This window comes from Oikopleura dioica, chromosome PAR (assembly GCF_907165135.1).
Source record: "Oikopleura dioica chromosome PAR, OKI2018_I68_1.0, whole genome shotgun sequence".
NCBI classification, from domain to species: Eukaryota; Metazoa; Chordata; class Appendicularia; order Copelata; family Oikopleuridae; genus Oikopleura; species Oikopleura dioica.
Window position 1 is genome coordinate 14,705,208 of NC_137293.1, and position 21,972 is coordinate 14,727,179.

General features: G+C 41.8%; 10 protein-coding genes across 10 annotated transcripts; 8 read left to right on the top strand and 2 right to left on the bottom strand.

The window, feature by feature from the left end:
- Nucleotides 1–5: 5 nt before the first annotated feature.
- LOC145702043 (T-complex protein 1 subunit epsilon-like) lies at nt 6–1,882 on the top strand (the record flags this gene model as incomplete). The annotated part of the gene is given in 8 exon segments (XM_081779255.1): nt 6–60; nt 63–196; nt 239–394; nt 444–626; nt 668–880; nt 927–1,234; nt 1,276–1,435; nt 1,482–1,882. Coding segments are annotated over 8 exon segments (1,323 nt in total), but the record flags the coding sequence as incomplete, so codon positions are not given.
- Nucleotides 1,883–1,934: 52 nt separating this feature from the next.
- LOC145704072 (WD repeat-containing protein 7-like) lies at nt 1,935–5,924 on the top strand. The gene is given in 7 exon segments (XM_081781504.1): nt 1,935–4,650; nt 4,652–4,913; nt 4,958–5,115; nt 5,158–5,240; nt 5,283–5,461; nt 5,507–5,607; nt 5,649–5,924. Coding segments are annotated over 7 exon segments (3,588 nt in total). The 5' UTR covers nt 1,935–1,950; the 3' UTR covers nt 5,754–5,924.
- Nucleotides 5,925–5,972: 48 nt separating this feature from the next.
- On the top strand, nt 5,973–7,576 carry LOC145702318 (pachytene checkpoint protein 2 homolog). The gene is made up of 6 exons (XM_081779535.1): nt 5,973–6,327; nt 6,373–6,596; nt 6,637–6,787; nt 6,829–7,177; nt 7,215–7,411; nt 7,453–7,576. The coding sequence occupies exons 1-6, from the start codon at nt 5,976–5,978 to the stop codon at nt 7,476–7,478; spliced, it is 1,299 nt and encodes a 432-aa protein (XP_081635661.1). The 5' UTR covers nt 5,973–5,975; the 3' UTR covers nt 7,479–7,576.
- Nucleotides 7,577–7,578: 2 nt separating this feature from the next.
- On the top strand, nt 7,579–8,959 carry LOC145702319 (uncharacterized). Its single transcript, XM_081779537.1, has 5 exons — nt 7,579–7,682; nt 7,725–7,964; nt 8,007–8,442; nt 8,483–8,711; nt 8,756–8,959. Exons 1-5 carry the CDS (start codon nt 7,604–7,606, stop codon nt 8,939–8,941), a joined length of 1,170 nt encoding a protein of 389 aa, XP_081635663.1. The 5' UTR covers nt 7,579–7,603; the 3' UTR covers nt 8,942–8,959.
- Nucleotides 8,960–8,996: 37 nt separating this feature from the next.
- LOC145705752 (peptidyl-prolyl cis-trans isomerase-like) lies at nt 8,997–9,710 on the top strand. Its single transcript, XM_081783236.1, has 3 exons — nt 8,997–9,102; nt 9,142–9,300; nt 9,343–9,710. The coding sequence occupies exons 1-3, from the start codon at nt 9,001–9,003 to the stop codon at nt 9,625–9,627; spliced, it is 546 nt and encodes a 181-aa protein (XP_081639362.1). The 5' UTR covers nt 8,997–9,000; the 3' UTR covers nt 9,628–9,710.
- A 39-nt stretch (nt 9,711–9,749) lies between these two features.
- LOC145704330 (E3 ubiquitin-protein ligase Zswim2-like) lies at nt 9,750–11,386 on the top strand. The gene is made up of 3 exons (XM_081781779.1): nt 9,750–9,929; nt 9,982–10,984; nt 11,027–11,386. Exons 1-3 carry the CDS (start codon nt 9,750–9,752, stop codon nt 11,329–11,331), a joined length of 1,488 nt encoding a protein of 495 aa, XP_081637905.1. The 3' UTR covers nt 11,332–11,386.
- Nucleotides 11,387–11,408: 22 nt separating this feature from the next.
- Nucleotides 11,409–12,726, top strand: LOC145704331 (RAB6-interacting golgin-like). The gene is made up of 4 exons (XM_081781780.1): nt 11,409–11,696; nt 11,738–11,927; nt 11,969–12,125; nt 12,166–12,726. The coding sequence occupies exons 1-4, from the start codon at nt 11,430–11,432 to the stop codon at nt 12,173–12,175; spliced, it is 624 nt and encodes a 207-aa protein (XP_081637906.1). The 5' UTR covers nt 11,409–11,429; the 3' UTR covers nt 12,176–12,726.
- Nucleotides 12,727–12,806: 80 nt separating this feature from the next.
- Nucleotides 12,807–13,902, bottom strand: LOC145704108 (uncharacterized). The gene is made up of 5 exons (XM_081781544.1): nt 13,736–13,902; nt 13,452–13,694; nt 13,341–13,399; nt 13,046–13,283; nt 12,807–12,971 (listed from the first exon to the last, which is right to left on the bottom strand). The coding sequence occupies exons 1-5, from the start codon at nt 13,863–13,865 to the stop codon at nt 12,844–12,846; spliced, it is 798 nt and encodes a 265-aa protein (XP_081637670.1). The 5' UTR covers nt 13,866–13,902; the 3' UTR covers nt 12,807–12,843.
- Nucleotides 13,903–14,179: 277 nt separating this feature from the next.
- Nucleotides 14,180–16,470, top strand: LOC145702044 (sodium/glucose cotransporter 1-like). Its single transcript, XM_081779256.1, has 5 exons — nt 14,180–15,329; nt 15,413–15,607; nt 15,648–16,086; nt 16,125–16,219; nt 16,259–16,470. The coding sequence occupies exons 1-5, from the start codon at nt 14,198–14,200 to the stop codon at nt 16,468–16,470; spliced, it is 2,073 nt and encodes a 690-aa protein (XP_081635382.1). The 5' UTR covers nt 14,180–14,197.
- Nucleotides 16,471–19,237: 2,767 nt separating this feature from the next.
- Nucleotides 19,238–20,542, bottom strand: LOC145702045 (bile acid-sensitive ion channel-like). Its single transcript, XM_081779257.1, has 5 exons — nt 20,495–20,542; nt 20,245–20,453; nt 19,713–20,203; nt 19,453–19,671; nt 19,238–19,302 (listed from the first exon to the last, which is right to left on the bottom strand). Exons 1-5 carry the CDS (start codon nt 20,540–20,542, stop codon nt 19,238–19,240), a joined length of 1,032 nt encoding a protein of 343 aa, XP_081635383.1.
- Between the last annotated feature and the right edge of the window lie 1,430 nt (nt 20,543–21,972).

Sequence of the window (21,972 nt, forward strand, 5' to 3'; positions counted from 1 at the left end):
AAAAATCTCAAGATGATGAGATTGGTGATGGCACCACTGGCGTCGTCGTCCTCGCTGGTGCTCTTTGGAACAAGCCGAGCCACTCTTGGACAGAGGAATTCACCCTATCCGAATTGCTGATGGTTATGATAAGGCCTGTCAAGTTGCCCTCAAAACTCTCGACAGAATTGCCGAGGATTTTCCTATCTCTGACAAGGTAAAAGACAACATTTGCAAACAGTCGTTTAGATTGTTTTAGGATATGCTCAAGCGAACAGCCAGAACTACTCTTGGCTCTAAAATTGTCAACCGATGCCATGATCAGTTCGCCGACATCGCTGTTGAGTCCGTTCTTGCCGTCGCTGATTTCGAAAAGAAAGATGTTAATTTTGAACTCATCAAAATGCTCACCAAGGTACATCTTTACTTACTTGTTCTTTTCAAACTACCAATATATTTTCAAGGTCGGAGGAAAGCTCGATGATACTCAGTTGATCAAGGGTGTTGTCATCGACAAGGACTTTAGTCACCCTCAGATGCCCAAGCAAGTTGAAAACGCTAAACTCGCAATTTTGACTTGCCCATTCGAACCTCCAAAGCCAAAGACCAACCACAAGCTTGATGTCACCTGTGTAGAAGACTACAAAGTAAGATCTTTTCTTAAAACTATCTATAGCATTATTTGTAGCAATTACAAACTTACGAGCGGGAAAAATTCGAGGAAATGATCAAACAAGTGAAGGATACTGGAGCTAACCTCGCCATTTGCCAGTGGGGTTTCGACGACGAAGCCAACCATCTCCTCCTCCAGAACAACTTACCAGCTGTCCGATGGGTCGGTGGTCCCGAAATTGAGCTTATCGCTATCGCCACTGGCGGTCGTATCGTCCCCCGATTCCAGGTACTCATCGTTGATATCAATCTTGAACCAAGCGCGTTTTCCTTAGGAGCTCACCAAAGAAAAACTCGGCGAAGCTGGTATTGTCCGAGAAATCGACCTTGGTACCACTAAAGAGCGAATGTTGGTTGTCGAACAGTGCAAGAACAGCAAGGCTGTCACAGTTTTCATCCGAGGCTCCAACAGAATGGTCATTGCCGAGGCCGAGCGATCCCTCCACGACGCTATCTGCGTCGTCCGAAATCTCATCCGAGATTCAAGAATCGTCTACGGTGGTGGCGCTCCTGAAGTTGCTTGTGCTCTTGATGTTGCTGAAGAAGCTGACAATACTTCTGGACTCGACCAGTGGGGCATGCGGTAAGTCTGATAAGTTCCCATCACCCGATAATTATTTTTAGAGCATTCGCTTCAGCTCTTGAAAGCGTACCCATGGCCTTGGCCGAGAACTCCGGTTTGAATCCAGTTGAGACTTTGACTGATCTCCGATCTGACCAAAAGACCACTGGAAACCCCCGACTTGGTGTTGATGCTCTTTATACCGGAGATCGAGATATGAAGGTATCATCGAAAATGGATGTTTTGGCGTTACTAACTATTTTTAAAGGTCCAAAATGTTGTGGAGACCCTCGTTGGAAAGAAACAGCAGCTCTCGCTAGCAACACAGCTCGTTCGAATGATCTTAAAAATCGACGACGTCAGAACGGTCGGCGCTCAATAATTCACAGACAAACTACTGTATCCCTTTCTAGTATTTTAGCCTTTTTAGGATCAATTATTCCTGAGATCAGTGTCACAACCTCACTCTCTTCAAACCTTGTTTTTTGAATGCTTGAAGCTGAGCACCACATATTTGTTTTTATTTGATTCCGCCAACTCAACGATTATTTTACACTTCGTAAAGAACAAAACTGACCGATTTTAGCAACTGAAAATACCACCATTATAGTTCATACTTCCTGTGTCTTTCACCTATACTTTCAATACATGTTTTATTTGATAAAAGAACCCTCCAGTGTCTTTCTCAATTTTTTGCAGAAGTGTGATCAGGTTTAGTTAAGAAAAAACATGCGGCTATGGTGTTGACAGTTCCAATCGGACTGTGGTCAGGTCGGAATGTCAACTGTAAATGTACCTGCTTCGGTCGAATCGAGTCCAACCTTGACAATGTCGAGTACTGGATTTATGCTACCTTTGAGAGCGGCCAGATCTTCATTTGGAAGGTTTCCGATCAGAACATCATCCACAAAAGCGTCCTAATACAGGACTCTGATGCATCTCCGATAGTGAGCACATCATCTTACGGGAAGAATCATCTAGCAACGCTTTCCCTCTCCGGGTTAATTCAGTTTTGGCATGTTCCTTCTGGCCGCGTAGTATTCTCAATTCAAGCGTCTGATCGTCTTGGAGGTCTTGTTACTCTCTCTGAAACATTGATAGCTGCTTTCGGCGAACTCAGTGAAGTCCTTGTTTTCAGCACAAAAACTGGAAAGCGCGAGTTCTCACTTTGCTGCCGTTTGTACCCGGACTGGATAACTTGCGGGGTCTCAATAAATGTCCCCGATCTATCAGTTTTGCTCGGCATAACGGCAGGTGGAACTTTGAAAGTATGGCGCGTCTCAACAGAGCCTCAACAATCGCTAGAAGAGCCACTTTGGGAGGAAGAGTCGAAGCAAATCCGATCATGCGAGCATCCGATTGTTCTGAAATTAAGGAGCGAATACGCCCTTGTCGTCTGTAAGAAGTCCTTCTTCATCTTGGACTCATCGGATTTTTCAAGCATATCTTATCAGTCGATTGATAGCGATTGCCTCGTCGATGGATTTTTCCTTCAAGCAAGTTCAAACTTCGCCATCGTGTCGGAGAACAAAGCTCTGAACTTGTCATATTTCACGATCTACTCAACAGCGAACCTTAAGCCTCAAAGTGCGGATGACCAATCTCCGCAGCTCATTTGGCGAACGTCTGCTCCCCTGCACTCGAACTTTCAACTTTCTGGAAAACGTCTTCATTCAATTGCTCCTTCTCTTGAGATCTCTACATATGTAGCGCAGGAAGATTCACTAATTGAGATAGCTAAAACTGCTTCTTGCAGTGGAGTTGAAGGCGAACTTGATGTATTTTGCACGAATGACTCCTACATCACTGCGGTTTGCTTTGTTGAAGAGAAGGATACCCTCATATTTGGTCGTTCTGATGGACATCTTGTTATCGCTCCTGCAATTCCTTCTTTTGCAAAATGTGTTTTTGATATTAACGAAGACGTAGATGTCTTTACATCTGCAGTAGCCAATTACGCCGAGATCACTTGTCTCATGTACCCATACCAGCATAACACCGCTTCATATGACGACGATGTCTTTTTTGTTGGTAGCGCCGACTTCTCTGTCTCAGCATGGTCACTAACACATAAACAAAAGTTGGTAGAATTCCACAATCACATGGCTCCACTGCTGAGTCTCACAATTTGCCCGATAAAAGTCGGAAAATCAGCTGGCACGGCCGTTTCGATCGATGTCGATGGCGGAATCTGCGTATTGCATCCGAAGACGCACCAATGTCTCCTTTCTGATCCTGGCTTTGGTCAAGCGATAATTGATGTCGCTTGGACAAATGATGGGTACCTTATTGTCACTCGTGAAGACGGATCATGCAAGACATGGGATGCATATTCGATGGCTCTTGAACGGGAAACTTCTTCCTCTCAAGCGAATGAAATTCAGTCAACAGCTGAGCTATATCCCCACGATAAACCTCCGGCAAGGAGGCAGCAGCTCATTTTTGTCCAACCAATGTTTCTTGATCAGCTTGATTCTCCACCAATTCTCAAGTGTTTATCGTTTCACTTCGATGTCGAAAAAATGGTTCAAAATATCATCCAGCACTATCGACTGAATCAAACAAGTATCAAGAAAATGCCATCGCGTCAAGCCTCTGAAGACAAATCACAGCCAAATTTAACCAATACTCTCAAGATAACAGGAATGCAGTTATTTTCTAGCGTCCAGTCAAAAATTAAAGAATCGCGCTCAGGTCGCCAATCTCCAGCAACTCCGACCTCACCAAAGTCTCCTCAACAACAAGCTACATCGCCATCGAAACTATCCTTATCAAGCGCACCATCACTAGATACTTCTGAAAGTGCCATCTTGGGACCTCAATCGTTAGCATTCGGACGTATTCTTATCATGACCTTGCATGCATGGGGACTTCAGCCATCTCTTGATGAGCTTCTAGTGACGATGATATCCTTTGCGCGACCGAAAAAGTCACTGATCTTTGGAGTCCGTCGTCAGAGCTGCTGTGTTTTCTTTTTCCCTGAAGAACCAGACAATTTTAACGAACACTGGAACATTTCAAAAGACTTGACGAATCTCCATCTCATGTCGATAGGTTCTCTTTGCAACAGTTTGATGAATTTGTCCGAAGAAATCCTCGGTGATGGTAGACAGTGTTGGTCTGGACTAGTCACTCTCCACTGCGCCTTGCTAAGCGATCTATTAGAAAAGTACACTCCTCCCGCTCTGGAAACACTGGCGATTCGCTGGTCTGATCGTGTGCAAGAGATTCGCGAAACGGGACAAAGCCTTCTTCTTGATCAACTAAGACGTAATGACGAAAAGACCCGTGGACGCATTATCCAACACTTCCTCAATCAACTTTCATCATCCAACATGCAAACAAGTAATACTGCGGTTGTCATCCTAGGCGTGCTTGGTGCTGAACTCAACTGCCTCGGTCAATCAACAACAAGAATCATTGCTCAGAAGCTGCTCTCTTCTTGATGCCAACGATAACTCAATTTCAAAGAGGACAGCTGTTGAACTTCTTGGTCGTGGCTTCCATATCTGGGAGCCTTTCGTTGAGCCTGCAACTGTTCTCTTGGCTCTTATGGAAATGACGATCAACTATGAAATGGTGGAGCCACTATTTAACAAGAAGGTGATGGTTTCGCCAAGCGCGGAGCTATGCCGTGCTTCGCATAGAGCTCTCTGTCAAATCGCCCGATCAAAACCCAGCGTCTTCATCACGACAATAGGTAACGCAATGAATTAATAACTGATAAAACATTTCTGTTCGTAGGACGAGAAGTAGCCCGCCATACTGCCGCAATTGCTAATCCAGCTACCTCCCAGAAATTTCAGCAGTCAACGCTTGTCAAAGCCAAAAATGAAGTGTTGCGGATAATAGAGTTTTTGGCAGAAATGCTGCCCAACGAGCTGTCTCTGCTTATATCTGAGGTATTGATATCGACAAAATTGAGAAGTCTAATATTTTTAAAGGTCGTTGACATCGTTCTGTTTTGCTTGGACTCTCAAGCATTCAAGAAAACGAGGTTATCTGACGCTTTTCCTCCACTGCAAAGGTACATTGATACTGCCCCTTATTTGTTATAAATTGCTGTTAGATTTCATATGCTGTCATTCTGCAATAACACCAGAAGAATAGCGGCCGGGACGAAGAATGGGCAGATAATTGTTTATGACTTGAAGACTCTGAAAAGTCAGGTGGTTTCCGCTCATCGAGGCGCAGTATCTGCGCTTTGTTTTTCACCGGATGGAAAATACTTGGCTACGTATTCAAATGGTCTATTAGAAGATTATTTGCATCGTTGTAAATCATTTATTCTAGTTGAAAATCAATTGAGTTTCTGGGTGATGGTATCGTCTATTTTTGGAATGGTTACTTCGCATGTGAAATGCGTCAAATCTGTTGGAACTGTGCCGCTGAGAGTATGGTGTGTCTCAAATTTCTAGTTACAATAATTTTATAGGTTTCGTCGAGCAATATTTCGGAAAACCCGAAGCTCGTCTGGGTCAATAAAGAAGTCGCAGTTCTGCTGAATTCGGACGGCTCAGAATATCGCTTTACGATATAGAAATTATATTCAAGGACGTTTCATTTATTTATACTTGTGTACTTTATATCATCCTGATTTCTTCATTGCTTCTTCAACTCGCTATCTGCTCGTTCTGTCTGTCAATCCACTAGACTGTACTGTTTATCGAAGTTACTGCATGTGCAATAAACTGAATCGAGAGGAATCCTCTCGTACCATATTTATTTAACTTATAGCTAAGATCTCTTGTTTAGTATAAAAATGGTGCAAATCAATTACGAGGTCAGGCTAAAAAGCAACGCAAAATATCAAATGACAGAAATAGAGGATAGTCTTCGGAGCATCTTCGAACTATTCGACGATGGAGTTAAAAGCTTAATTCCGAAACAAGACAAGGAAAAGATCATGAACGCGATTAACGAGATTATGGACGAAACTGAGACGAAAGATCTGCTGGAAGCGTTGAACGTCGTGGAAGAGTGCGTTTCTGAGGTTATGATTTGCGAAGAGAGCGAAAAGTACAGTGATATTCCTAATACTGCCCTCGGGAAGTTCTATTTGTACACCATGGACAAAGCTGAGGGAGAAGAAGAGCACATTGATGAGGAAGAAGGTAACATACTCTCGCCTTATTTCAAAACTAATTTATCTTCTGAAGATGGCGAAATCGCTGCTTGCCAGACATGGATGTTACCGAACAAGGCGTTTTACGGACTGTGGGAGTCGCTGCACTACTCATCATCGCTCAAAACCGATCTCATTCAATACGCGGAAACATCTTTTCGGCTATCGCAACTAGGAGTCAGCAACACGCTCATTAGCTGGAACAAAGTCATTCTTTTTCATGGCCCTCCAGGCACTGGAAAGACTTCCATCGCTCAGGTACAAACCTTTAATTGCTCAAAAACAATCATTTCTTTAGGCATTTGCTCAAAAATTAGCGATTCGACAAATAGGCGGCTATCAAAATACGGCACTTGTGGAGATCAACTCACATTCTCTCTTCTCAAAGTGGTTTTCGGAGTCAGGCAAACTTGTTCAGAAAATGTTTTCTAAAATAAGAGACTATGCGGGTTAGTTGACGCTTTCAGATCACGACTACAACTATTTTAAGATGACAAGTCGATCATGACGATCATCCTCATCGACGAAGTAGAGAGCTTAACCTCTGCTAGATCGGGTTCCGCGAATGAGCCAGCAGATGCCGTTAGAGTAGTCAATGCTGTTCTTACGCAACTGGACTCGCTGAAAAAGTACCCGAACGTTCTCGTTGTTTGCACATCGAACATCACTGGCAAAATTGATCTGGCATTCATCGATCGCGCCGACATGAAGATTTTCGTTGGACCACCAGAGCCAAAAGCTATCTACACTATCCTCGAGTCTGCGTTCAACGAATTATATCATAAAGGCATGATTACAGGCAAATATTCCTTACGATCAGAAGGATACGACCTGCCAAAGTAAGAGCGGTTTTCATGCTCGGTGAATATTTTTAAGTCCAACTGACAGCGAGAGAAGCCTTATTGCGATCGCCGACAGTGCTCAAGGAATCAGCGGACGCACGCTTCGAAAGATACCATTCCTGGCCTTGATGAAGTACTGCGCTGGAGCTCAACAGGTCACTCTTGACAACTATCTTAACGCTGTCGAAAAAGCCATCGAAAGCGACAAGGTTGAGAGAAAGCATCTTTCTGGTAAAAATAGCTCTCTTTTCTTTCAATCACTATTTATTTAGATGAAAACCCGAAGATGGAAGCCTAGCCGTTCACCTACATTTTACTTTTCACATTCCCTTTATCAACTTTTCACATCACAACTGCCACGTGCCATCGAGTTCAAATAAAAGGCATATCACGATTCCCAATAAAAATATTTTTTCATTAAGAATGGACCTTTTGCTTCCGAGCAATCTGTCTCTTCCATCGAATGGAAATGGTCTTATTGTAGGCGCCCTGTATTCGCCTGGTAATAATAACAATTAAAAACAATCTGGTTATTTCTCTCTAGGAAAATTGTTAATACAAAATTTTGTGGAAACTCCTTCTCAAGATAAAGAATCTGAGTGTGCCTTGTATGAGCATATTTACAACCACACAAGAGAAGTCATCGCTCGGCTTAGCGGTGGAATAAACGTTCTTGGAGGCTTCTTTGTTGATGAGAAAGAAAATAGTGACTGGCTAAAAAGTACGAAGAAATTAAGACGGGAGGGACATATAGCAAACGAGACAATCTTTGCGTACATCGAAGGTAAAAAATCTGTAGTTTATTGAAAATAACCCGGCATGTTAGATGGAAGTATTCGGGCCAAACGTATTCGAGACTCTGGAGATGTTCAAAAAGTAGAAGTAAAGACTGTATCTTCCTCAAAATTCCCCCTGACACAGATCCGCTCCCAAGCATCCTTTCAATTTTCGCTTCCCATCGTTTCCAAATCGCAGAAAATCTACGCCTCAGAAGTCGGGAAGCAAATAACGAACTTCGCAGTCGAAAAATTATCCAGTTTCGAACTCTTCGTCAATAATAGATTCAGCGAAAATGGCGAGCTTGTTATTCCAAAAAATGCGTCAACAGTTCCTGAATTCCTGATGGCTGATATCTATCATGAAGGTCATGATGTGCCGATTCAATTAGCCGATAGCCCCTCTATGAATGTACAAATCTCTATTGCCGTAAGAGCTGCTATCACTAGAAAATCTTCCATAAGTGATTTGAAAGAACTGATCAGGTAATCCTTCGTTTTATCTTCAATCCTAAAACTCAACTAGAGTGGATGTACAGCGCTCGTTATCAAAAAGATTTGAGATTTTCACCGAGGATCTCATCCTCGAGCTCGATGAAGACAACCCTCTCATGACAAATGGAATACTGGCTAGACGAGTATTCACATCAATCAATGGTGGCTTTCCAATCTCGTTGTACGAGAATTTTCAAACAAAAGCAGGCGACGACCTCGAGTTTATCTTCAACATATCAGAATCCACGGAACCCTTCGAGGTTAATGCTGGAGAATCTTTATCTTTTATTATGTTTCTATTTAGTATGCGGAACCAGAAGTAAAAAATACGACCGTTATAGACAGAATTCGCGATGAAGAACAGGCATCAACTAAAATTTCTAAGAGCAACCCCTCGAGTAACAACTCGGCCAACAAAAATTTAATAATGGCGCTCTTGGTCGCTATCTTAGCTGTAATTCTTTCACTGTTACTTTCAAGGTCTTCGTAAACATGTGCAATAATAATAAATAAACATCACTCCTCTTATTATTTTTTTTAGACTTGATCATGTTGCGAAGCTCTCGATCATTGATCAACCGATTTGCCTCTACCAAAGTCTTCTTTGACATCAACGCTGGTGGAGAAGGTACCCAGCGTATCACCTTCAAGGTTTTTCATAGTCGATTCTATTTCTTATATATTGAGTAGCTTTATGATGATGTTGTGCCAAAAACTGCCGAGAATTTCCGTCAGCTGTGTACTGGAGAAGCTGGCTTTGGATACAAAGGATCCAGCTTCCACAGAATCATCAACGATTTTATGGCTCAGGGCGGGGACTTTACTGCTGGCAATGGCACTGGCGGAAAGGTACCCAAACAATCACATGCTTGCTCTTATAGTTGATTCAAGAGTATCTACGGCCGAACCTTTGCCGACGAAAACTTTAACATCCGGCACGAGCAGCCCTACCTCCTTTCGATGGCCAATGCCGGTCCAAACACTAACGGTTCGCAGTTCTTCATCACTTTTATTCCCTGCCCATGGCTCGACGGCAAGCATACCGTCTTCGGTGAAGTTGTAGATGGCAAAGAAATCGTTGATATCATGAATAAGTACGGCAGCCAAAGTGGCCGACCTAGAGCGAACTTCACTATTGCCGACTGTGGCGAGCTCAAGGAAGACGAACTTGACTAAATTATTTATTTCTGTTGTTCAAAATTGCCTTCGCTGGCCATCTGCCTGACGACTTTAGAATAAATTACCACTCAAAACTTGAATTTCACGAAGATCGCCATGTAAATCATTGTGATTTAGACATGTCTCGAGCAGTGGGATGGGTTTCGTCGCCCTCGGATATCACGAAGGCGGCATTACAAAAGGCGGACCAAAGTTCATTTTTCATCCTAAGAACTCATGGCCCAACCTCTTTCACTTTGAAAGACGGCTCATCTGTACGAGAGCAGCAAGCTGACGGAAACGGTGGTTCAAGCGCGAAGGTATGCTACCGTATAAACTCTGGTTAACCAAAACCTAAATCAATGATTTTAGCGAGTCTATAAAGTCACTCTTGGCGCAATTCATAGTTGCAGTTGTATAGCTTTCAAGCGCGAGCGCACTATCTGCAAGCATATTTGTTGGGTGCTGCTGAAGCGCTTTCGAATGGCTAAATCAAATCCACTGATCTGGCAAGGAGGGTTTGTCCCCCGCGAATTCGATGAGCTTCTCCGCGGGGATCATGCTCGAAAAGAAACGAAGCCGGTGGAGCAATCTGGCGATTCTGAACAACCATCTGAAAGTGGCCCTACTCCTGGGAGAGCACTCAATGCTGACGATGTTTGCCCTATTTGCCAAGAAGAGCTTCTTGAAGTCCGCATGCCTATCACTTGGTGTCGATGCTGCAATAACGCTGCTCATATTCGGTGTATGAAGGTCTGGGCAGAGCATCAAGACACAATGCAACGCGGCGATGGTGGTGACATTCAATGCCCTTATTGCAGGCAAACATTTGCACCAAAAGAGCAGCTACGACGTGAATTCACCAACACTTGGGAGAGGAAAAAGCACAAGGATGTCATTCATAGCGGCAGCGTTTGTGCCGATTGTTCGATGACGCCGATAAAGGGAAAACTCTACATAGGAATCGGAGATGCTGTGAATTTATGCGGTCAATGCTATCGTAATGGAGCAAGGCCACATGTTCGATTCAATGTCCGTGAGCGACCGGGACAGAGTCTAAAACCAGCAAAACGAAACTTGGCGAATCACCAACTAACGCTTGAGCTCCAAGGCCGCGAAATCCAAGAAGAAGACTACGAACGACTCCTTGAGCTAGACCGACCCGCTTCTCCTGATAGACCTGGGGTTCCAGATCATGTTTTGAACTTACTGCCTTGCCACAAAGTGGGTGCTAATCAGCGGCTACTCAAAGATGGTATGCAGTGCCGAATATGTTTACAAGCGTTCGACCCGGCGCATTATGTCAAACGATTGGACTCTTGTAGTCACTACTTTCACCGTGATTGTATCGATACTTGGTGTCAAAATCATACAGGTTTTTATTATAAGACGGAATTTTATCTAATTATTCTTTCAGAGTGTCCAATTGATGGCAAGAAGATCAGACTACGACAAAAGAAGCCCAGAAGAACAAAAACCAATATCGACATTCTTGAGACCCGACAACGCTCTGCCTTCGCTCCACGTCGGCCAGCTGCTAAGCTTTTGGAACGACGAAGAAAATCAGAAGCAAACTTGATCTCGCCAAACATGTCGGATCTGCTCGTTACAACACCTATTCGTGTCGCTGGATCCTCTTCGCAGTTGCCAATTACCGACGATATCGAGGAAATCAACCCGATTCCCTTGATAAATTTCCGTGTTCGCAATATGCGACTTTAAGTATTTACCCCAAGTGCCCATTGATGCTTGCTTTCTTATATTTCTTTATATTTAATAAAATATATTTTTGTAGAAATGATTGAATCGCTCTTTTTAGAATGTCAGATTGGGGTGGGTTTTCGGACGCAGAACTTCGCCACCTCCGAAGTGGCGGCGATTCAACAGCGACCAAAGCTAAACCAGCCTCGTCCAAATCGCCGAAAAAGGCACTCGCCGCTAAAAAGACCTCAAAGCCAAAACCGCCGAAAAAATTACCTGATGAAGCCCTCCTTCCTACTAGTACAAACGCTGAACCAGCTAAACAGGAACCCAAAGAAGAAATCCAAGTGAACAAAGTTGACACCTCATCAAATCAACCTGAAGTAGTAAGTTTGCGAATCAGCTGACTGTTTTTGATTGAATTTAGCCGGATTTTATTGAAGAAGAAGTGGCCGAGCAAAAGAAAAAGATGGAGATCCAAGAAGTCGAGAAGATCCAAAAAGAGATGGAGGAGAAGAATAAAAGGCGAAGAGCCGCTCTAGCTCAAGAGGTCATCTCTCGCCAAAAGAAAGCTGCATTGGAAAGCAAAATGCTCGCGACGATTCAGGATGAATTAGGTTTGATTCAATGTGCTTTCGTTTTGGAAATTTGTATTTAGTTAAATTGGATAACCTGCTTAATGCGGACGTTGCCGTAATCCGCGATCAAATCGACAAGGCTTGCGTAGAATTTAGCGAAGCAAATCGTCGATTTCAAACAGCAGAGAAAGAGTACGTCGATGCTAAGTTCGACCTCCAGCAAAAACTGAGACAAAGGTAGGGGAAAATTATGGAGTGAGTCAAGTCATCATTGAAGGACAACCTGACCGAGCATCTCATGGATCTGATCCAGATGAACGAAGAGCGGAAACAGAAAAAGCTCGAGGAGTTGACATTCAAGCTGAGCATGGACCCAGAAATCGTGGCGAAACGAGAGGCAGAAGCTGCGGAGAAACTCCGACTGGAACAAGAGGCGAAGGAAAAGGCAATCGCTGAAGCAAAGAAAAAAGCAGCTGAAGAAGCTGAGAAAAATTCACAGAGCACTGAAGCACCTGAAAACACCACTGAAAACACTGATGAGGCGGCACCTGCTGCCTCTCCGACGCCCCAAGAAATCTCAAGAGATCAACCTGCTCAAGACCTATCAAAGCCTGCTGCTGAAACTCCATCGAGCTAAACACTATCGAATCGATTTTACTATCTCCTTTAAGTTAACAATTACGCTTTCCTTTAAAACTTGACACCTTCGCCTTTTTATGGGATTTCTGCAATATACACCTTCTTCTTTCAATCCTCCCTTGAATATCAAACAGCATATTCACGGTTTAAATTTCTGTTTCTTTTCTGTGCCTTCCTTTAAATATATATAATCTGTTGATTCACAGTGCTCAAATTATACCCAGAAATCATTTGAGCGTATTTTTGATAGTTTATTTGCATGTTAGTTGATCAGGGTTTGGTACTTAGTCCGCCTCGAGCGACGGTACCGAATCGTTTATCGGGGCGTTGCATTTCGTAATAGCAGTAAATCAGGATTATAGCACTTGCACCGAAGAAGAAAAATACATGATGAGCATGTATCTGACGAAAAAGTGAGGCAGGAAGAGATCCGAATATGTTGCGCTAAATAAGGAAAATAAAGTTCCTGATGAGAAAGGACTTTGAGCTGTTAGCAGGGTAGGTGTTGTTAAGCAAACCTGACGACAGATTCTTTTCTTTTTCGGCAACTGCATTAATTCCATTCTGAGCGTAGCAGACAATCACTTGATCCCATTTTGTTTCTTTAGGGATGATTGCGATTCCGTCGGTAACATCCAAACTCTCGCCCTTGTAGCTTTTGGAGATTTCCTTTTGCACCAAGCTATTGACCCCAATTATCGGCGTCGGATACCCAGATGCAGTACAGTTAAGCACATTCTCGTCTTTGAACATTCTCTTTAGTCGGGCTTTACTACGATTAGTCGATATAATTTTTTAATTTGTGGCCCTTTCCTGATCTCCAATCATTGAAACTGTTGGAGGATGAAGAACATTCAATTTTGCCGTCGATTCTGAAAAGAATTATTGTAGCTGGTGAATCTAGCTCTTCGGAGCTAGCCTTACCTCTTTCAATGTCGTCCCGCTCGTCTGCATAGACACATTTTACTTCTGATTGATGCATGTCCCGGGTAATTGGCTCAGTCAAAGTCAATGAAACTTCGCATACAGTTTGATTATTGATATTTTCACAGACCATATCAGCGGCGCTGTTTCTTCGTTGTCCATCGAAATAAAACGTCAAGTCAGTGGATTCTTCGTGAGGAACATTCGCTTTACATATTGCTACTCTCTGTGGATGTTTAGGGTCTATCGGATTGAGTTTAAAAAGCAAGTGGTTAATTCATTACCATTTTCGGGATCGCAGCCTTCTGTCGCTTCACAATTAACATCGCTGGAGAAGATTTTGTCCACTACAGTTATTTCTTGTGCATACGAAAAAATTAACAGAAAAAGCGATGTTGTTGAGATTCCTCTCATTGTTCCTTTGTTTCACGAGTGAGCCGAAGGAGTCGGATTATCATCGCACTAGTATAATAAAAGAACTTTTATGATGACGATCACCTTGCCCTGGAGTCAGTTGATTGACTCATGATCATATTTCTATATGTTAAGAATGGTTTGACATATTTTAGTCTAGAAGAAGTTCAATTCAGAATAAATATTCTCAGTTCATATATTCAGAAAATAAATTTGCCCATAAAACAGCCATTCTTTTCATCGGTCTCTCCGTCAAATTTGCTCAAGTGAAAGTACCAAAATGTTCTTCATTCTTCCCGAAGATTACCGAAAAAGATTCAAGAGAAAGAGTCATGTCTTGTGATAGTCGCAATCCGACTATCCAAGAGTACTGCGATTTCCGGCTACGAAATATCCCCTATGGAAGCGATGTTAAACCACAGTCTTGCTACGATCGACCAGTCGACGACGCAGGAAATGCTAGACTTGTTCTTGAGTGGGGAGACTGGCTTGTTATTGGCGTTTATTTTGTGATCGTACTTGGAGCAGGTCTTGGCATTTCTCTCGTCGGAAAGAAGAAGGCTTCTTCGTCAGCTGCAACAGACTTTCTTCTCGCAGGCCGATCCATGTGGTTTCTACCTGTCGCGTTCTCTCTATACAGCTCGAATATTGGAAGCTCTTCCTTTATTGGCTTGGCTGGATCAGGAGCCGCTGCTGGCATCGCAGTTGGTGTGTTTGAGTGGAATGCGATGATTTGCTTACTGATGCTTGGCTGGCTTTTCGTTCCAGTCTATCTTGCATCTGGAATCAAAACGATGCCAGAGTTTCTCCAACGTCGATTTCCAGGAGAGCGAATTCAGCTTTATTTAGCAGTTTTGTCTCTCTTCATTTATATTTTTACGAAGATTAGCGCAGATTTATTCTCTGGCTCTTTATTCATTTCTCTTGCGATTCCATCATTGAATTTATATGTGGCTATCATCATCCTCCTTGCTATCACTGCTGCGTATTCTGTCGCCGGTGGATTGAAGGCTGTCATTTACGTTGAAGCTCTTCAAACTGTCATCATGGTTATCGGTTCAGTCATTATGGCGGTTTATGCGTTCAATGAGATTGGAAGCGAGAATGAGTCTGCATGGGACAGTCTCTGGGCCAAGTACAACTGCTCGATTCCTTCTGACTACCTTTCGCCTCTAGAAACGCAGAATGGCGATGCATGTGGTGCCGTTAGAGATGATTTCGATCATGTTCTGCGAGCACCCGACGCAGATCTACCCTGGCCAGGTGCAATTTTCGGCTTGACTGTCATTGCAACATGGTATTGGTGTACTGATCAAGTGCTTGTTCAACGCTGTTTAGCTGCGAAAAACTTGTCCCATGTGAAGTTAGGATGTGTTATTGCTGGACTTATCAAAGTAACACCAGTGTTTTTGATGGTGTTTCCAGGAATGATTTCTCGCATCTTATTTACCGATGAAGGAATCAGTTATTAAATCAAAGCATAATCCAATTTGTATATTTATAAATAGAAAAATTTGACATTGAAAACATAAAATAACTTTTCAAAGTTGCTTGCGTTGATCCTGACAATTGCAAGTCTTACTGCAATTCTAACATTGGCTGCTCAAATATCGCTTATCCTACACTAATTCTTCGTCTTTTACCAGCAGGATTACGAGGAATGCTCATGGCGGTCATGCTCGCCGCTCTCATGAGTTCTCTCACCTCAACGTTCAATTCTGGTGCTACGTTATTTACTCTAGGTGCTTCTATTCATTCGATCTTTTTGTGATTTTGTTGTAGACATCTATGCAAAAATTCGCAAAAATGCCTCACAAGCAGAACTGCTAATTATCTCAAGGCTTACAATGCTTGCACTCTGCGGTATTTCAATTCTTTGGCTTCCTATCGTTCAAAATTCATCTGACGGACAGCTTTTTGACTACATTCAAGCAATCACATCGTATCTCGGCCCACCAGTTGTAACAATTTTCGTTCTTGGCATATTCTGGCCGCGTTGCAACGAGCCAGGCGCTTTTTGGGGGCTTTTATGTGGACTAATTATTGGTCTGACTAAAATGCTACTTGAATTCACGCAACCAACAGGGCTATGTGGCGATACGCTTCCAAACCCTTTGGTCTTGTCGAAGATGCATTATTTACATTTTGCGATTTTATTGGCATTTTTAACGGTGATCATCGCAGTTGTCGTATCACTTTTGACTCCGCCGCTCGACCCAAGGTAAGGAAGTAGACAAAGCTGGTGATAAAAATTCTAAGATATCTACCACGAATGACATACTGGACTAGGTTTTCTAATAAAAGGCGCAAATCTATTAGCGACTTGAAACCTAAGGAGGAAATCTCTCAAGCAGGTAAAAACTCAAAATTAACGAATTCATGTTTTGTTCAAGAAGTGCCAAAATGGCTGAAATGCCTTGTTCGTGAAAATAAAACTTCCTCTGAAGAAATTTCCATCGCAGAAGAACAACCGAACGAGGAACATGATGTCGAAGTGGATCCCTGTGAAATTCTCAAGGAGGAAAAGTCGTGGAACATTGCAGCGAACGTTGCTGCTGTTTTTCTAGCTGTTTCATGTGTGTTTTTGCACGCATATTTCGCATAGATTTCATTTGAATAAAAGGTAGTTTTTTCACAACAGTAACGTTTATATCGCACATCGTTTCCGTTTGATGTACTAGTTCGTTTTTCGGGTGTTTTCTTTTGGGACATAAAAATACTCAGGTTCTTCAAGGCTTGAGTTTGAGAAAATGAAGCCATCATTATTCATCGGATAAACTCTTTTGAAAAATCTAAAAGCCGGGAAAATACAGTTGGTATCCATCTTAAGAGGCCTTTTGAGATGACAAGGGCTGAGAGAAAGTCCTCTTAAGTTGGAACATTTCGAGTCAATTTAGGAATACATATTTTAAAATTCTTTTCTCACTAATGTCGAAGCTAAGCAGCATTACTGAAGTCAAAATTTGGACATTTGATGGAAAAATTGATCATGATTATTGTTTCCAGAACAAGGCGCGCACTTATGTTTTTAATTTTAAGGACCCCCATCAAGAATCGCGAAAATAGGGCATCTTAGTGAAAGTTTTCTCTAAAACTATCTTAGCCAGACCCTTAATTTTAATTGCATCCTTTAGATCGAACCCTCTACTGCAACCGTTCCCTTTAAGATGATCTCTCGATGCCAAATTTAAGGTTATACAGGCCGTTAAAGGTAAAGTTGCTTAGTGAACGTTTTTTGGGGTTTTCGTTGGGGTATACCCTTAATATTTTTCATGGTAAAGTTAACGCCCTTAGCTACGACCGTTTGCTTTTTGAGAGTTTTTGTCGACGAACTTAAGGAAGACAGCCCCTTTAAAATTTTATAAGTCGAATCTTAGTCGAATTTCCAGATTTTAATTTTCAGTAATTATTGCCTAAATTGCCCTGAATAACGTTTTTATACTCGTGTTTATGATAGAAATAGTTTTTATGGTTGGTATACCCTTAATTACCATTAAAAAATAGCGAACTAAAGATTTTTAGGAAATGGACAATGTTAATTTTCAATTTTTGAAGGCATTTTCTGCCAAAATTTTCTATAAGATCAAAAAATTTTCTGAATTAAAGTTGTTCCTCGTGGTCTAAACAACCCAAAAAGCAAAAAAATTTGAAAATTTTGACTTTTTCATCTTGATGGGGGTCCTTAACTTGTTCATTCCTCGAAAAATATTTTGCTGGAAACATGTCCGAAAAGAGAATTCGCATGACGATGGCCGAGAAAAAAGTATGCAGAGATTTTGGTGAAAGGTGCAAACAAAAGAAATGCTAAAAGGCTGTAAATGAGCTCTATCGAAAAGAGCATGGACAAGATATTCCGAAATGTACATTTACAAACCTTTATAACAAAAGGTTTACGATCCTGTCATCGAAAACGAAGCACAAATACCAACTCACGCAGAAGAAATCTGCATCAATGCAAAAGCTCGAAGAAAAAATCAAGCAACTATACCCGAAACGCCAATATAAAATGAGACTTCGTGGAGTCGCGAGATGGTTACGAAAAATGATCGATGAAAACTTCCCCGATGACAAAGAGATACAGGATCTATGTATTTCCAAACGCTTTGTCAAAAGAATAATACGTGACTATGGAAGAAAAACCTCCAAGAAAACTGATGTTATATTTCTCAGTGAAGAAGAGAAAAATTTCGAAATTCAGCGTTTACGATCCTGTCGTTCGAATTATCCATTGAGGTGAGGATTTGATAATTTATTTTTGAAATCATTAAATTATAGTGCTATTCTGAACTGTGACAAGACAGGCGTCAGCCGAGAGATTGACACGCGAAATCGTATCCTGCTTGGATCAGATGATCAACTCTCGAAAATTGCTCATCAAAAAGAGCGGTTTACATATATCCCGACAATCTCTGCGTTTGGGCCGCTAAAAGATTACCGCCCCGCAATCATAATAAGAAATCAAGGAAGTAAATGGAAAGGCGCACCAAGAAAGCAGATAGAACGAGTGGCCAACCCAAACTTCGACAACTCCAAGCCCTCCTCCTCTAAAAATCTCAAATTTCATGAAATAGAATTTCGAGATTTTAAAGGTAAAAATTGAAAAAAACAAAGCTTATTAATTTTAAGATTTTCGACTATACTGGAATTCCTCCGCCTGGTGTACAAGAGCGATATTTATTCTGGAGCTGACTCGTCTTTCGGCGTTTTTGAAAGAAAAAAATCCATCGCAGCGTTATTTGATGTATATCGATAACTGTCCGGCTTACAAGCTTCTTCCACAATTTAAAAATCTGCTACTACCTCGATGATTTTATCGTCGATCACGATCATCTTAATATCACAGAGGAAGAGCTCGTGAGAAAAGCCAACGAAATCTTCACTTACATGAATCCAGCAATCTTCAAGCGAAATTGGATCAATACTGGACTGATTAAAGAAGAAGAATACGAGGAGAATGTTGAAGACGTCGAGGGCTTGGACGTTTTCGAAAGTATCTTGGAGAAAGAAGACGAAGAAGAATTGATCGAGCATTTCCTGGCGCTTCAGATCGATGATACACAAGCTGCGACCCCGATGGATATTGAGGAAGAACCTCAAATTCCAGGTTCAGATGAAGCCGACATTGCAAAGCCATCGCCTTCAAAATGGCCAGAAAAGCAGTCAAAGATTTCGAGTTTCTTTACTGTAAAAAAAAAATGCTTAATGACTCACTGTTTGCCAAGATATTTCCCGAAATTTAATAAAAATCATCAAGAAAGTCCTCTTAAGTTGGAACTTTTTAGGATGACAAAATTAGCCAAATTGACGCAAAAGTCCTCTTAAGTTAGGGCCTCTTAAGATGGGTAACCACTGTACTCCAAGATTTTCAATATTTACCTTAGATATGGCGAGTCCGGTGACAACACTGTTTCATTGTCCGATTCTTCTATTATTTCAACTAAATTTTTGTTAGCGATGATTTATCTTTATTATTATTTTTACCGAACGTGTCTTTTTTTGCTTCTATTAATTTCCGAGTTCTCAGGCAAAGTCCTTTTTGAAGGACAGTCTTCAGGTATTAAAGTACGCAATTAAAGTATCTCATTACCTCTCGCATCCGAGTTTGCAATAATACCAACGGAGCCTTTCATCGAGTTTGCAAGACCAACCATTGCGGGTCCTATTTGTTGGAAGCTACTTCTTGACTTGGCGGCGATTATTTTTCTGTTCAACCAGCCCATTCGCGATCCAATGCAGAAGAGCTCACAAAGCTCGAGAAGGGAAACAAGAGATATCCCAAGAATGAGGCTCATTGCTCCACCCACATCTAAAGTCAAAATTCAATGTCTAAATGAAAACAGTTTAGACCTGAGAAAAGCTGGCTTATTTCGTAGTCTGCTTGTTCTTCGTGTTGCATTTCGTAGTTTTCTGGAAGCGAGATTCGTACTGAAGCCAATGCAATATCTGGGAATCGTTTGAGCATCTCCGCTGTTTTATTCCGGAAGTTCTGATGCATCTCAGTGTAATAAACTGTTTTCTTATAAAAGAGCTCCGAGCAGGGGACCGGGCAAGTGCAGTTTGAATACATGAACTCCTTGAGAATGTGAGCGACGCATCTCGTGTGCTCGTGGTACATACAAACAGGGTAGTCAGTTGTCTTCGGAAAATATGGGACCCAACATCTGCACTTTTTGTATACTTCTTTGATCAAGCATTCGTAGTTGCAATTGTACTTGCTGTAGTGGTCGAAATAGGCAAGAGATCCGTTTTTGATGCACTCGGTGTAGGGCTGCCCAAGTTTGATGTTACGATGTTGCTGGAGAAACATGATTGGAACGATTCGGGAATTGACAGTAATGCTAGTAAATTGAGTAGCTCAAACGTTCTAATCAAGATTCACCTTCTCATGGGGTCGAGAACAGTCTCTCCTTCGGGGTTGTAAAATATTGAGAATCCATCCATGAACGAGTTCCAGCCGTATGTCCAGTCGCTTTGATTGTACGCCAGCACCATCTGCAATGACCGAAATCCATCGGGCGACTTGGACTTTATGTCCGGCACGGCAGCAAGATCCAATACTTGGCAGTTTCCATACAGAGTCAATGTGCGCTAGAAATGAATTTTAAAAAATGATCAAATGCTTCGTTTACCTTCCACCACTTGGTACAGTCGTCTTTTTTGTACTTGCATGAGATCATAAGAAACGCAGAATACGTTTCGTTGTAGAAAGTTTCAAGATCGATGTGGTCAAAAAGCGACAGATCATGTTTGTACCCGTCGTGGTTGTGCCCGTAAAAATCCCACAGGGAGCAATTGTCTTTGATCTCATTACCACGATGTTGAATTCCCAACTCTGGGTGAAGTTTCATCAGTTTTTTTCGCGAGTGCATCGAGTTTAGACAAACAGTTATCACGGGAAAAGAGTCGACCTCATACTTCGCTCGATCCTTTATTGAATGCGGGTACTGAACATTTACTAGAACTTTGAGCAGTATCAACAATAGTCGAACCTGATAGTATTTGACTCCGATTCGCCAGATGTGATAGAAAGCGACATAATTGCCACTAATGAAAACCATCGCCCACATAAGCCTTCTCGGAATACTGATCTTGTTCGCAAAAATATACTTTAACCAGCCGCAAGAGCTCCCGCTAATATCAAAAAAGTCTTCTTTTTTATCCTCACCCATGGCGAAAAAGACTCTTTTCTATTCTGCAGTGGAGAATAGCGTTAATGGTTCTTTTATGCAGCGATTCAAAGGAAAATAAGGTTGCGACCGCATTTGACGTTTTGGGGTCTGATTAAAACGAAATAAAATTGCATAACAAGACACCAAGTGAAGTTCAATTACAGTGATTTAATAGGATCCTGCACGCGATTTTTTCACTGAGCTTTTCAATTGCATCTTAATTTTGCTTATGCCAAAGCTCGTTTATTCTGCAATGTTGGAGAGTCTTCTGGATGATCAAGTCTGGATCACAGCTGACGCGTGTGAACCCGTGTAGGTGTGCTGCCTATTTTGGGGAAAATCTATTCTTGAGAAAAAAATAGCATGAATGATATTATTTCAAAAATTGCTGAGAGAAATCTCGATCACATCATAGAAGAAATATTTTGGACGTTAAAACCAAAGGATATCTTGAGCTTAGCACACACATCTCGTCATCATCGAAGTCTCGTCGAAAACTTCGAACTTCTCCCGTTTTCCCTTTCGCAAGAAGAAGATGAGTCAATCGTCAACGATGATTTCGAGGATCAAATCGACAAAGGTTCCAATTTTATGAAATTCGCCGATTAAAAAATATTTAAAAAGAATTACGATTTTGCTCAAACAAGTTTATGACCGTCACAGACTCTATTTCACGTTTCCTCTACCGACAACAGGAACAGATTTTACCTTTTTTCCTCATGTTTTTATTTGAAAAGAACTGCTTTAAAATTTCATTTTCATTAATTCTCGGAAGAGACAGCTCGCGTTAGGGCGTAATAACATCTGAGAAAAGCGAAAAGCTGGAATAAAAACAAAGAAAGGCAATTTTCAGCGGAAAATTCACAGAATCAAGGATATTACCAGCATTGATGAGCAATTAGGTTTGGCTTTCTTAGTCTTGCGAAAAAACCTGTTTC

Coding starts and splice junctions, on each gene's coding strand:
- LOC145702319 (XM_081779537.1), top strand. CDS start 7,604: ATGGACCTTTTGCTTCCGAGCAATCTGTCTCTTCCATCGAATGGAAAT. Junction 8,443..8,482: donor GATTTGAAAGAACTGATCAG/GTAATCCTTCGT, acceptor AAACTCAACTAG/AGTGGATGTACAGCGCTCGT. Junction 8,712..8,755: donor AATCCACGGAACCCTTCGAG/GTTAATGCTGGA, acceptor GTTTCTATTTAG/TATGCGGAACCAGAAGTAAA.
- LOC145704108 (XM_081781544.1), bottom strand. CDS start 13,865: ATGAGAGGAATCTCAACAACATCGCTTTTTCTGTTAATTTTTTCGTAT. Junction 13,400..13,451: donor GCGGGACGACATTGAAAGAG/GTAAGGCTAGCT, acceptor AATTCTTTTCAG/AATCGACGGCAAAATTGAAT. Junction 13,284..13,340: donor TTTCAATGATTGGAGATCAG/GAAAGGGCCACA, acceptor GCCCGACTAAAG/AGAATGTTCAAAGACGAGAA.
- LOC145702045 (XM_081779257.1), bottom strand. CDS start 20,542: ATGATCTCATGCAAGTACAAAAAAGACGACTGTACCAAGTGGTGGAAG. Junction 20,204..20,244: donor GTTCTCGACCCCATGAGAAG/GTGAATCTTGAT, acceptor TCAATTTACTAG/CATTACTGTCAATTCCCGAA. Junction 19,303..19,452: donor TGCAAACTCGGATGCGAGAG/GTAATGAGATAC, acceptor ACAAAAATTTAG/TTGAAATAATAGAAGAATCG.
- LOC145702318 (XM_081779535.1), top strand. CDS start 5,976: ATGGTGCAAATCAATTACGAGGTCAGGCTAAAAAGCAACGCAAAATAT. Junction 6,328..6,372: donor GCACATTGATGAGGAAGAAG/GTAACATACTCT, acceptor TATCTTCTGAAG/ATGGCGAAATCGCTGCTTGC. Junction 6,597..6,636: donor GAAAGACTTCCATCGCTCAG/GTACAAACCTTT, acceptor TCATTTCTTTAG/GCATTTGCTCAAAAATTAGC.
- LOC145704331 (XM_081781780.1), top strand. CDS start 11,430: ATGTCAGATTGGGGTGGGTTTTCGGACGCAGAACTTCGCCACCTCCGA. Junction 11,697..11,737: donor CATCAAATCAACCTGAAGTA/GTAAGTTTGCGA, acceptor GATTGAATTTAG/CCGGATTTTATTGAAGAAGA. Junction 11,928..11,968: donor GACGATTCAGGATGAATTAG/GTTTGATTCAAT, acceptor ATTTGTATTTAG/TTAAATTGGATAACCTGCTT.
- LOC145704330 (XM_081781779.1), top strand. CDS start 9,750: ATGTCTCGAGCAGTGGGATGGGTTTCGTCGCCCTCGGATATCACGAAG. Junction 9,930..9,981: donor ACGGTGGTTCAAGCGCGAAG/GTATGCTACCGT, acceptor CAATGATTTTAG/CGAGTCTATAAAGTCACTCT. Junction 10,985..11,026: donor TTGGTGTCAAAATCATACAG/GTTTTTATTATA, acceptor TTATTCTTTCAG/AGTGTCCAATTGATGGCAAG.
- LOC145705752 (XM_081783236.1), top strand. CDS start 9,001: ATGTTGCGAAGCTCTCGATCATTGATCAACCGATTTGCCTCTACCAAA. Junction 9,103..9,141: donor CCCAGCGTATCACCTTCAAG/GTTTTTCATAGT, acceptor TATATTGAGTAG/CTTTATGATGATGTTGTGCC. Junction 9,301..9,342: donor GCAATGGCACTGGCGGAAAG/GTACCCAAACAA, acceptor AGTTGATTCAAG/AGTATCTACGGCCGAACCTT.
- LOC145702044 (XM_081779256.1), top strand. CDS start 14,198: ATGTCTTGTGATAGTCGCAATCCGACTATCCAAGAGTACTGCGATTTC. Junction 15,608..15,647: donor TGCTACGTTATTTACTCTAG/GTGCTTCTATTC, acceptor ATTTTGTTGTAG/ACATCTATGCAAAAATTCGC. Junction 16,087..16,124: donor ACTCCGCCGCTCGACCCAAG/GTAAGGAAGTAG, acceptor AAAAATTCTAAG/ATATCTACCACGAATGACAT.